This window comes from Mchenga conophoros, linkage group LG4, assembly GCF_057382185.1.
Source record: "Mchenga conophoros isolate Kocher_MC1m ecotype Shallow Benthic linkage group LG4, M_conophoros_male_GT1.1, whole genome shotgun sequence".
In the NCBI taxonomy this organism is placed as follows: Eukaryota; Metazoa; Chordata; class Actinopteri; order Cichliformes; family Cichlidae; genus Mchenga; species Mchenga conophoros.
Window position 1 is genome coordinate 30016776 of NC_140529.1, and position 13485 is coordinate 30030260.

Sequence of the window (13485 nt, forward strand, 5' to 3'; positions counted from 1 at the left end):
AAATTAATAAAGCATTTGTCTCTTGGCAAAGTCACTAGATTTGTAATATTCCAAATATAAATATGCTGCACCATTTTTCATCAGTCAGCAACAGACTTAATTACGATTGTGATACCACATTAAGTGATTTATGGGGGCTTCCAGACATTTATTTGAATGAAAATGTTCAGGATTGCCAAGATTGAAAGTGGCTTCATGCAGCATTTATATGCCATTATGTGTGGTGTTCCTGCAGTTCTGTTGGAGCCGCTGAAGTCCTTGATTAATGTTAAACAGGAAAGGCAAGAAAGGAAACGCAGTACACACTTTTGCTTTTGCTGGATTTCTTATTGATGCATTTCAATATCTGCTGTGTAGTAACTAAGAAATGAATGCAAATGTGCTCTGAAGAGTGCTATTTAGGTTTGGGTTGAAGCATCAAGACAAATACATGTAGAAAGAATTGATGGTGAACCAGTGAACCAAATACTCGCTTTGAATGCAATAACCCCTACCTAATTCAGCAGTGACTTAGTTTTTACTATATACATGTTTCATTTTATTTACTATATTGCTCATTATTCATTTTTTATAGCTATGACAACTGTGGCCAGCTTAACACATACGCTTGAGGGAGAAAATAGACAAGTACTCAACTCACTTGCGTCCTTTGTTGTAATGTGTGAATAAGGTGCATTATATAGAATCAACAGAGCCCAACACTGACATTTCTGTAAGGCTTCATTGCAAAGATTACCGATTTTTACAACATGAGAAAAGACAAAAGTAAAAAAGTCTGCTTGCTTTCAAATTTTCATAATATTCATCCTGACATTTTGTGAGTTAACTCAAACTTCTAAAAGGAGAAAATCGTCAAAATTCTGTCTGTGTTAGGGTAATGTCTTGCACACAGAAAGTAAGAGTTTGTGCAGTCTTCTTTTTCGTAGTGTCATGCTGACCTACAGCCTAATAATAAGTTGGGGGGGAAAAAATTAGAAAAAAGTAGGAAAAAATACTGCCTCTGATAGGTAATTTCTGGAAAATGTCCAGGTGTTTAACTGATCGAGCTGCCAAAAATCTATCATTTGGATATCAAATCTTTTCTTTTAAGTTTTCACCAGAGTACTTATGAGTAATGCAGACCAACAGTGTCTGTAATGTATACCTGACAAAGACCTACATATTATACTCAAAATTACATAAAATACAATTTGTGCTTTCCGGTTATATTAAGTTATATCAGCCACACATGCAAATATGGTGACATTATCCATTTTACATTATTTCTTTCATCAGTCATATGGCGTTGATCTGACGACATGCAGCAGCTCATATGTTCATGTCTTCTTGTTTAACCACAATAATTGATGCCTTTCAGTCTTGTCATTCTGACAGACACTTTATCAAAAGTTACACTTCAGCTACCTCATAAATCCACTTAGAAAAAGCATGGAAAGAGCTCATGGATGTGTTATGTAATCAAAATAATGAGCATTTTAATAAAAAGGTTGCTTTACATAATGCAGCCAAACAAGTGCAAAGTTTTGTCTGTGGTCAACTTAAACTGATTGGATCCTGAAGTGTTGCCCATTTTTTTCTCTGGCAAGGAAATCTATCATGTTCAAACTGTCATATTAATTGGTTCTGCTTAACTGAGCTGGATCTGCAATATAGCCAGGATGTAAATTTTAGCCTTTGACTTTGACGTATTCAGGTGTGACTTTCAATTAGAGCTGCTGTTTTGTGCATTTCGTTGAGCTATTAGACATTTGGTAAGGTTTCAACGGTGTAAGCGAATTAAGTTGGGCTAGGCAGGCGCTAATGAAAAGCCCTCTGTTCCACACAGAAGAAAATGCAGAGCTTTACATTTTTAACATAAATACCATAAAGTATTAAATGCAAAAAAAAAACCCCAACAACTTTGAGGTCACACTCTGTCCACTGGCTCATTAACATTGATATTATCATATCACATTGACCTGCATGCGGTTGTTATGTTGTGTTCTCGCTTGTGCTCCAACTTTGTAAATAAATGAATGTGAAAGTGGCGCAGCAGTGCTGGGACAAGCACATAACATAGACTTGTTTCTGTAGTGGCAACATCAATAATGGAATATTGAGGGCAATTGTGATCAAATTGAATGAGTGTTGTCTGAAGTGCTCTCATCAGTTCATTCAAAGACAGATAAACAAACAAGTAAAGAACAATAAAAGGAGACAATCGTCTTTCAGAGGAGTGGCAAACTGCTGTTTTTTTATAAGACCACAGATGAGCCATTATGTAAGGATATTATTTTGGGTTATGTACTGTGTGTTTATTTCGAGATTTATGATTAGAAATCAGTTCCTTTTTATAGCCAGCAATGTTAAGACAAGACAGTGAAGTTGAAAAAAAAAAAAGGCAATATCCTTGAAGTTTGATTTGAGATAAGATTGCTTCCGTTCTCTCTCCCAGACATTAATACAGTTAAAAATAGACTTATTTTCTGGCTCATATACACTGTTATGTACTAATGTTGCAGGTCGGTACAGCATTCCAAACATCCTCATAGTCTGCTTCATTGCCACACTTTATTTCATGATGTTTTATGTCCAAAGGGCATCTGAGCACAGCTTCAGATCTCAGCACTGCAGTCTGGTGATGTGGGCAGAGAAGTACCTGGCTTGCCCACTGTTGGAATGGGATGGTCTTTAGGGGATCTCAGGAAGGGGGTGGGGAATAGGGGTTTGATCAGGACCAGCTGTCACTTCTGTCCTCAACTATTTCTCAAAGTCTACAGTCCCGCAGAAGTACAAGTATAATAGGCTTATTTAGAGTGGGGAGGCTATAGCAGTTTTGCTCTCCTTGTCATGTTACAGACATGATTTGCTTGTCTTTTAATCTCTACTGAGGAAAGATTGACAATATTAACATTCAACAATTTAGCATAACTCTGACCGCTAGGCTCAAAATGTTGCATTTAATTAATGAATGTGGTGCATCTGTAAAGACAGCATGATAAATGTGGACAGATATACAGTCTATATTCCGTGATCATGGCATTGCAGGTGAAAGAAAGCAATGCACTTGAGAAGAAAGCCAACAGTTTGTATGACAAACAGCATTAAATCTGAAATGTGTTTAAGCTATTTAGAACTTGGTTCATAGTTCAATAGGAGTCCATGTTAAGGTGTACTTATTTACCATTATTATGCACATTAGTAGCTTAATGACTCTTTAGAAATAATTATAAGTCACTTATTAATGACTTATTCATCACAAAATATTCTCCAGCTACTAGACCATTAACTTAGAGTTATCCCTCAATTACCTCCTAATTACTACTTAGTAAGTATGAGAAAGCTGTTATATTTGAAATATGATTTTAATCTGCTTTGCTTATTTTGGCTCTTAAAAGGTGGTAATACCACACCAATAGTAATTTTCACATAATAGCAGTTAATAAATTTAGTGTACTATTAAATGATAAAGTGACTTTAAAACAGTGTTCCTCATTCTATCACCCAATGTACTGTTATGATTAAAGACAGGAACAAAAAATCTCACTGCAGTTTGGCATGGTTTCATCCTATTGTCTAAACAGCTTTGAAACAACCTAGCAACACTCTTCAGTCAGTATGGGCCTGGTTTCATCGCTGCTTCTTTGTGCATCAGCCAAACTGGGAACTCTCAGTGAAAAGAAAAATAAATAGATAAAAATAATATTCAACAATGCTCATGGTAGTCTTAAAGGTTTTTCAAATAGCTGGTAATAGCTAGTATTTTAGTTGATTAACAGACAAAAAACAGTTTAAGGGAGTAAAAGGGGATATTGTAGAATAAACAATAATAAACGATGTTGTAGTATAGATTTATTTTTTTTATAAAAATGCATTTATCGTTGCTGATTACCAAGCACCTGACTGCATTTTGAAATACAGTTTGGTTTGGTTTCATCTTTCTCATGAAACTACTTCTAGATCTGTGTTTTTAATAACAACAGCCAGTAAATGTAAACAAGAAAAAAAAAGAAAAAATGAAATAAACTGGAAGTCAGTGAAAGAAAATAAGTGTTTAACGCAAAACGAGTCAGGAAAATTCTAAAAGTAAAAATTAACCATTTCCATATTGCCCAATGTAATAGTAAAAGCTCTGCATCTGAGACTCTACTGCACAAAAAAGTAGCATGCAGAGCTAATATTAAATACATTCAACCATATCTTCTCTTTTACTGGATTTCAATAAAAGGCTTTTATGCCTATTATGCATATAGATATCTTTCTGGTGTGAAAAGCCCCTTGGATTTGAAGATAGTGAAAGAAAGACATAATGTTTAAGTGATTCAGAAGGAATCATTAAAAGCAATAAATGGATTAAGTTTGTGTCTGTGTATGCACACGTGTCTTTAATTATTATAATGTAAAACTTAAAACATGAACAAAAAAGAATTCATTAAATATATGTATATAGGTGTGACACATGTGAAAAGCCTAATGTCACTTTTTCAATGCTCTAAATGACAAATCACATAATATTCTCACTGTAATTGTAAGTGGCTCTATGTACATTGCATAACTAAATCCAGTTAATAGCTTAAAGGCAAGGCTGCTGAAAGGATACTTTCACTACACAACCATGTGGTTAGGTCAGATTCAGGTTGAGAAAAACAAAAAACAAGCCAAACTCTCTCCCATTACTTGAACATGATCTGATGGCTCAGAATGGCAGCCTTCTCTCTATTTATTTTCTTCCCAAAAGTTGCACCTTAACCGTGACAAAACAATGCCTCCCACTCCACAGCAGACCCACCAGGACCCCTTTGCTCTGGCCTGTGGGCTTGTTTTTTTTGTGTGCCAAACATGTACGCATCCACTTGTTGAGAGCCAAGCAAAGAATGACTCATTTGACCAACCTTTGTTTTCTCTCCACTTTGCAGTAAACCCATGTCTTTGTTCTTTGTGCCGCTGTAATCACAAACATGTCACTCATGGTAAAATAATTGGATTATTCATTGCAAAATGACCACAGTATATCTCTCACTGCAAATGTCTTGACTGTTTTTGATGAAAAACGCTTTTACACCCTCGACTGATATTTGTAATTCCAATTGTAAGTGTAATACATTTGCCTGTTCTTGCACTGGTTTGTTTTTTTGTTGGGGTGGGGGGGGGGGGCTGCCTGTACTAAGCACTGGTTAACTTATAAAGGTTTATCAAAGCCATTTTTAGTAAATCCGAGTACAACTTCTGCTTTCTCTATTATAGGACTAACAAGTATGTTCCTTCATAAATGGCAAGATGACAAGATTCTGACACCTCCCCGACAAAACGATTATTCTCTCTTACTGAGTCAATATTGGCAGACAGCAAAGAATTCCTGTAATTTACACCTCAATATCATTATGTTAGTTTTTAGGCGTTATTGAAAAAAAGAAAAATCACACAAATCTGCCCACAACATTGGCCCCCTCTCCAAAGTACACTCTCCAAGGAGTCAGCTTATTATGAGTGGACTCCTTTAGAATAATTGATTGTATTTGACATGACGTGGAGGAAGCACGGCAGATTGATACTCTGCTGCTGAAATGTGATCAATCCAAATGAGAGACTGTGGGAGCGTTGATTCCTCTGCCAGAGTTTATTAGAAACAGCAAAGCTTCTCTGGAGAAACTGCATTTCTCCATAAACAGCTTGGACCTATTAGTATCTGGGAATGTAAATGAGCATCATGCCTCACCTCATCATACCTCAAAATATTCCCCGCACAACAGTTTGACAAAACAGAATGAAACATCGAGTTAAATGCTCACGTATGTTGTAGTGGGTGTTTAGGAACTAAGACTTGTGATTATCTACTAAGATTTTGTCTTAACAAACACACACACACACAACAAATTTGATTTGATGTACTTCACATTCTTACTAATGAATCAACTTTCTCAAATGGCATCCTCCGGATCTGAAAATTATGAGGAGTGGGTGTAAAATGGAATTCCCTTCCTACGAGTACGTAACCTTGGTGCAACTGGAAAGTGAACTTGTTTTAAAGGTTGATTTTGTCTTTTCATAATTTATTTCACTGTGGATGACTTCTTTCTTCCACTCAAAGTATCTGATTGCAAAATGTATTGTTAATATTTGATGGAAATATTTTTTATGCCATAAATTGTCAAAGGATCATATCTTGACAATGATTTTTTGAGTAATTTTATATTATTTCCTTAGATACTTGTAATGCAACACAGTTAGAATTCATCAAATGGTATGAGAGACCTTTCCTCTATCTTCAAACTTCTGTTTGCTATGTAAATAAAGTGTTAGGCACGTGTTGAAATGCAAGAAATAAATGTTATGTGGTATGTTCTCGGTGTGAGGCAGTAAACAACAGATGGTGAGCAGCGCCACTTTAGCGCTATGGATTTTATTTAGCTACCCACCTGAATGACCTGCATTGAGCTGAGCAGCTGATGTGGAGAGAAAAAAAAGTAAGAATTAACTGTTTGCTCGTGTTTACTTCAGTTCCACTAGACTGCAAGGCCAGAGGAGTCATTTTCAATGCACAGTAAAATTAGCTTGCTTATCAGTGTTTTGATTTCCTTCCCGCCTCAACATCCAACTGACATTTTAGACGTACATGGTCCATGACTGATTCTCAATCAAAAGCACAATAACAAGCTACTGGGCTTATGTGCTTTCGCTCGCTTTTTTAATTAAATGTATGATGACAAGCAATGAGCGTGATTACAATAATAGCCTGCTATGTTTGTGTTTTCAAAAAAAGTAACCTTGAACACTGTATAACTGTCCTTTCAATTGGATATGCTCCAAAGATTGCCAGGGAGACGCTGCAGCTAATGTCCATACAGTAGGACGTCGGTTGTTTCAAGGTGATTCGCTGTGGTGTGTATCTGAACTTTTTTTTTCTGCATGGCGATGTTGCTCTATTAGACCACCTACTGGACTTTGGAGTTTAATGGCAGACAGACCTGAAGTCCTTGAAAGGTTAAAACAATCTTTAGCCATTTATTACTGGAAGGGGGAAGTGTGGAAAGTGATTGAATATAATGAAAACTAATACTCTTTCTGGTCACTATGCTATCTGTAGATATGTTTAATATCCCATTACAGGCCCAGAAGTAACCACAGTTCTATACTGTCAAGAGACAAACATAATCCAGAGGGAAATTACCCATCAGGAAGGCAATACTGTTACTGAGATGCAATTACCAGGCCACTTGTGAGACTTTCAGCCGAGTATCCGTGGGTACATGTGTGTGGTCGATATGTGCATAACAGCTCTTATGTCTAGCAGAGTAAATTGGATTCTTTGCTGGAGAACAGTTAATTTAGAATATGTCCAAGATGCAAATGATTGATGTGACTATATCGTTACAACTGTAGGTTTGTGGTGCAGGGCAGCCAAATGGGAAAAGAATATTGCAGGGAGAAGGAAATAGCTTTTATCCCAGAATTATGGGGAAATTTCTCCACTAAATCAGTGAGTCTCCAGAAGAAATAATTTCGATTTTGGTCGGTTGTTCGGACATTCATTTCCAAGCAAACATTGGTGAATTTGGAAGGAAGCAGCTTTCTACGTGCTTGGATTCTGCTTCTTTTTTACAGTGTATTACACATCTCCTGTGCTTGTATTCGTTAGTAGTTAAATAATCTGCATGTCTCACAGAGGATTTAATGTACCAATTTAGCACTGAATCACATAGCTTACAAACAAAGAAAACAGTACGGATTGGAATGAACATCAGTGTAAACATTTGATAAGGGTTTGCTTGAGGCGATTGCTATGCTTTATTACTGATACAAAAATAAAAGCTGCAAAAACAAGAGTTGCCTCTGTGCATTTGATATACTTGCCTCTGCAGTGGCCTATCCTACAACTCAGAGATGAAACTCATAATATTGGTGGCAATGGCACATGGCTTCCTGCGACTCCCTGGATTAATTCATCAAGTCTGGGACATTTCAACTGTACTGCAAATTATCTCCTTGAATCTGATAATTAATCACTGCTGCTTTAAATGATTGGCCCCTAACCTTAAATGCAGCAGAAAGAGCAAAAGAAAAGAGCTGCCTGCACCCATTCCAATCTTCTCCTGCCGGGGAAGTGCATGTGCATTAGAAATAAAACTGCCTGCACAGAGTGTGAGCCTAGCATGCATAATAAATGTATGACAAAACAATACCCCAGGCACCCCAGTATTAATGATATGCAGTGAACTCATTATTAAAGTTCCAAAACAGCTCCTGGAGTAACACAGATGGAGTCAATTAAGCAATGAGCATACTTGCTTTCCTGCTGTTTCATCTTCCTTCTTTTATCTCTTGCATATTACTCTATGGATGTAATTAGCTGTATGTTTCTCCTCACAACATAATGTCCAGTGATAATAACGGTTATTTTCTCTTGTAATTTCGAATAATGCACTGCTTAGTAAATGTACCAGATTTGCTTGCACCTTGTCCTTGGGTATGTTATTTGCACTGGAAGAGGTGTTGAGGGTAATACCATGCTAAGCTGTTTTTTTTTCCCCCTCTGCTGTTTCTGTTCCCAGAGACCTGATGCCTTCAACGCTGGAGGGGCAGATCACCATGGAAAAGACACCAAGCTACTTTGTGACTAACCATGCCCCCAAGCGCATCCACTCCATGGCAAGAGACATCAAGCTTATTATTGTCGTGCGTAATCCTGTCACTAGAGCCATTTCAGACTATACACAGACTTTGTCCAAGAAACCCGATATCCCCACCTTTGAGGTTCTGGCTTTTAAGAACCGGACGCTGGGTCTTATAGATGCCTCGTGGAGTGCGTTGCGTATAGGAATATATGCTCTTCACCTGGAGAGCTGGATGCAGTATTTCCCACTCTCCCAAATGCACTTTGTCAGTGGAGAGAGGCTCATTGTGGATCCTGCTGGTGAGATGGCCAAAGTGCAGGACTTCTTGGGACTGAAGCGGATTGTCACAGACAAACACTTTTACTTTAATAAAACGAAAGGATTTCCATGTCTAAAGAAGCCAGAGGACAGCAGCACTCCCAGATGCCTTGGCAAGTCTAAAGGGAGAACTCATCCTAAAATTGACCCAGATGTGATTCGGCGGCTGCACAAGTTCTACAAGCCCTTTAACATGATGTTCTACCAAATGACTGGTCAGAACTTTGAATGGGAGCTGGAGGAGGACAGTGAAACTCGTAGCTCTCAGGACTAGCATGGCACGGCTCAGCCACACCACCAGCCTTCTCACTAAAACTAATCTTGTCCGGCTTCATCTTCAGAGAGTGCTTGAGCACGCCAATCAATCATGGCTGTCTTTGCAGTGTCTGTACCCATTAGCAAGAGTTTACTGACATGCTTTTTCTTGATGATGGCAGATCATTATTGTATATACTAAACATAAAATATATTTATATTTGTGTAAATGAGATGATTTATTCCTTTTGGGTTTAAAGCATAGAACTGATATAAAAAAAATCATGTTGACTATGGCAATGCATGCGATGAGTTAAGTGTCCTTACCTCATGAGCCCTAAGGGTAAACTCTGCCTGTTTCTTCTCCCTTTACTTTCCTGCAGTTTGTTGCCCTCACGCCCACTCACCAGCATTCAGTACAAAAAGATATTCTATTTCAATGGCTAATGCCATGAAGCGTTCTGTATTATTTCTTTTAAAAGAGTTCTGCTGCTTTATAAGAGAGAGAGAAAAGAGGACATGATAGACATAGAACTATAATCCTTTGACATGTGCTCATCTTTTCAGTTGTCTATATCTGAGTGGAGACAATCCTTTTAAGTTTACCAAAGTGTTAATTTACTCTGTGTCACTGTTATGGTTGATCTGCACTCATTAATTGCATACATATGAGAGAAGATGTACTGTGGCCATCATTCAATAATTGGATTGTTTCACTGCACAGTTGAACATTAGCATACTGACGACCATGCGCACCAGTGTGGTGCACTATGAGTAGTTTTGGTATAGCATTACAAATGAATCTGTTTTCTCTTTGTGCATCAAACGAGTCTGCATCTAGGCAGAAGAAAAAATTGGTGCTGCCAAAGCATTCCCAAAAATAACAGTTGACTTTTGTGGTCCTGCTTGCCTTGTGACCCTCCTCTTGTCACAGTAATACATGTCAATGAGGGTGAAGAAAAACAGAGGACCGAGCAGAAGTTTGTTACCAAACATCTGCTGCTATGCAGTCTTCTGTCGTTAGAGATTAATGGCGTGTTAAATAAACTGCTGCTGCTGTTGGAACAATGTCAATGTCAAAGAGAATTTGCTGTCAAGGAAAAGCTACATACATGCCCAGGTAAATTACCAAGCCATTACTGTATGTGCTTAACTTGAATGGAATAACTCATGCCAGTCAAATGTGCTGTAACTAGACGTTTTACTAGCAAACACTTAATCACATGATCAGCAACGCTAACTGATTGAATGCTTGTACCAGATATTACAGGCTTTTGCTGTGAAATGTTAATTTACTCATACAATGAAATAACAACATGACCCATCATCTTTCCTTTATTATTTTCTGATTTTGCATAATCTGCTGTGCGTCTGTCTGTTGTCTCTGGACTTTTCATCAATTGAGACAATCAATACAGCCAATGAGTCAATAAATACAGTCTGCTACACATCACTGGTTGCTACAGCTATGATGCATTGCTCTGTTAATCTTCCCTGTTCTCTTGCCATGGATGATTGGATTGGTTCGCTCTCTGTAGACCTCTCTGTCACCCAGGGGAAGCCAGCACCAGCAGCTACTTACACAGAGCAATTGATTCAATCAAAGTAAGCACTATACTGCCCTTTGTAGCACCAAGCCTGAACACTTACCTCTGAGTCTCACTATCCCAGAGTCACAACTTCCACTTTGAGGCTTTTCTGTGCAGCCATCCCTTGGTGTTTTCTTGACAATGTCTCTGCACTTTTACCCCCCCCTTTCTATCTATTTCTCTCTCCTCACACATGTCATCCTCCAAAGCTGTGAAGTGTGTTGGCTGTTTCACAAAGGTGAGGCACTGAATAAAGATAAGTGAACTGCAAGCAAGACATGCTAATCACACAGTTAATAAAAGCCCTTATCATCATTTATTTATTCACATTTTTCATTTATTTATTCACATTTTTGCTAAGCTTAAGAACAAGCATTATCCAACTTCCAAGCCAGACAGTCCCTCCTACTCAGTGTACAGATACTCAAAGAAATCCGCAGAAAGCACCCTACAGGGTTATTAGGACAGATGACGACTCCATTTTACATCTTTGAATATGCAGCCGTGTTGTCATTTGCATTTCCAGGATCGCACACTTAAGAGAATTCCTTTCCAAAGTGAAAACTTGGATCCAATTGCTCATTAACAGAAACACGTGCACCTTTTTTTTGTATCTCTTGCTTGTTTTAGGTACAGGAGGAGCACTGTGATACATCCGACAAGGCTTACCATGCATGAAAGACATGCTAAGCTGTCCTTCATGTGTTCCTCCCACTGGGGGTCATGCTGTGTTAATGTGGTTCCACACTGTTTCCAGCTTCAAGTAAAGAAGATTGTGATGATAAATGAGTGTCACCTACTCATCAAACTGTCACTGCTTAAGTGCCATCATTTCGGAAATGGGGTACAAATTCATATTTGTCAGACATTACTGAAAATTTGGCAGGAAGTTGAAACAGTGCTTTGAATAAAAAAAAAGAAAGAAAGAAAAAAGCACTTGGACGTACCAACAAATGTTTTTGCAGTAGCCTTTTGTGTGTTTGCTTTTTGGCTGAAGGGCTTTAATCTGTGCATGGTAAAGTGCGAAAGTATGCATTCACTTTTCTATTTTATGAGCTCCAATTATATACAGCATAATGGAGGGTGCAGAAGAAAAAAAAAATACAGTGTTAATAGTTTGCTTGCGGAAACATGGATGTTTGAAGAGAAGTCTCCATTACTACCAACTAATTGGTTTTTCACTTCATTTGAGTGAATGATCACCAGCTGTGTAAAGAGGCACAATAGTGTCAACTCTGACAACTTAGCACTCCTCCACTCTGAGTAACTCTCTAATGTAGTCTCTTAAATTGCTCATTTTAATGTCCACTGACATTCACATTAGTAAAGGACAGATTCATTTGGAAATGTAGTTTTAGAAAAGGTTTCAAAAATCTTTAAGCAACTTGTTTGCTAATTGTCAACACGCAATAAAGGTTTTTTTTAGCAACTGCAAAAGATCCACAAAAAATTGCTGAAAATTAGATGGAAGTTTACATCATGGTAATTTTTATTCATTTTTAGTGAAATAATTCATCTATAGAGGAATTTTATTTGCATGGAAATGTCCCAAGTAGGGATGGGTATCGTTTAGGTTTTATCCGATACCGGTGCCAAACCGGTACTTTTGAAACGGTGCCGGTGCTTAAACGGTGCTCAAACCGGTGCTTAAAGAATGGAGAACACAAAATTGGTCCAAAAACCTCTCATGTTCAGCTGTTTTTTTTGTAAAAAGATAACAATGTTAGCCTTTTCTGCAGCTATGGGGCATATATAGTATCACTCTTGGCTGGAAGCAGTGCTTAAACAATGGAAAAAACACAAACTTTGTCCAAAAACCTCTCATGTTTAACTGCTTTCCACTTTTTCTTTGGTCATTTTAGCCTTTTTGGCCAGCGTGAAGGGAGTATCTGCCATCAAACAAGAAGACAGCCGCATGTAGCTATGATGATGTTTGCTAGTTCACCTTACATGCATTAATGTAATAACGTGGTTAGCCTACTCAACGTAAATTACACTCGAACAACATTAAGCTACTCACGCAGAGAAGAACGGCTGCTGCTGCCATCATCATCCGTCATCATTTCTGCTACACTGGCAGGGCTAGGGGCCAGGACTCTCCTCTTCGGGTTTTTGGGGGATGTTGCTAACTCGGGGTCCGATAACAGGCACCACACCCGCAGTAGATGTGCACGGTGTGAGGTCTCGCAGCAAGCTATCAAATACGGCGCATTTTTCGGCTTTTAAAAAAAAAAACGCTATGCATCGCCAGGCGTTTCATCAGATTCGAGGAGTTACCTCCTTTGACAGTATTACCTTAAAGCACTTGTTGCAGGCTGCTGAGTTTGCATCTTTTGCTGTGAAGTACAGACTTTTGACCGCTTCGCCTTGGGCATTTTTAATCTGTAGCTCTGCTCTAAAAGAAGGTACGTACCTGGACCCGCCTACTATCCTCGAAAATGTAAAATGATTGGCTACTAGAATCTAAAGTGTATCACAGCTCAGGAAAAAAAAAGCACCGAAATGTGCGCTGCTTTTCGGTCTGGTTACTACCGTTTATGTCAGATACCGGTACCCACCCCTAGTCCCAAGTGTGGTTTAGGCAGTCATTGATTTGAGATGCTACCCATGTATCTGAACCTGATTCTGCATCTGATTACTAAAATCCCTCTCCCATTCTCTACAGTCATGTATTTTTTTTAAACAGTGTATATCTTCAGATGGATACAAGGGGTGGGTCAGACAATGAGAAC

General features: G+C 38.3%; 1 protein-coding gene across 1 annotated transcript in view; it reads left to right on the forward strand.

Moving 5' to 3' along the window:
- The window catches only part of hs3st4 (heparan sulfate (glucosamine) 3-O-sulfotransferase 4), a 95310-nt gene extending 82106 nt beyond the window's left edge, over positions 1 to 13204 (forward strand). The window contains exon 2 of the mRNA XM_085271690.1: positions 8529 to 13204. Within this exon, the coding sequence (XP_085127816.1) occupies positions 8529 to 9183 (655 nt within the window). The 3' untranslated portion in view covers positions 9184 to 13204. The remainder of the gene's footprint in view (positions 1 to 8528) is intronic.
- Positions 13205 to 13485: the final 281 nt, after the last annotated feature.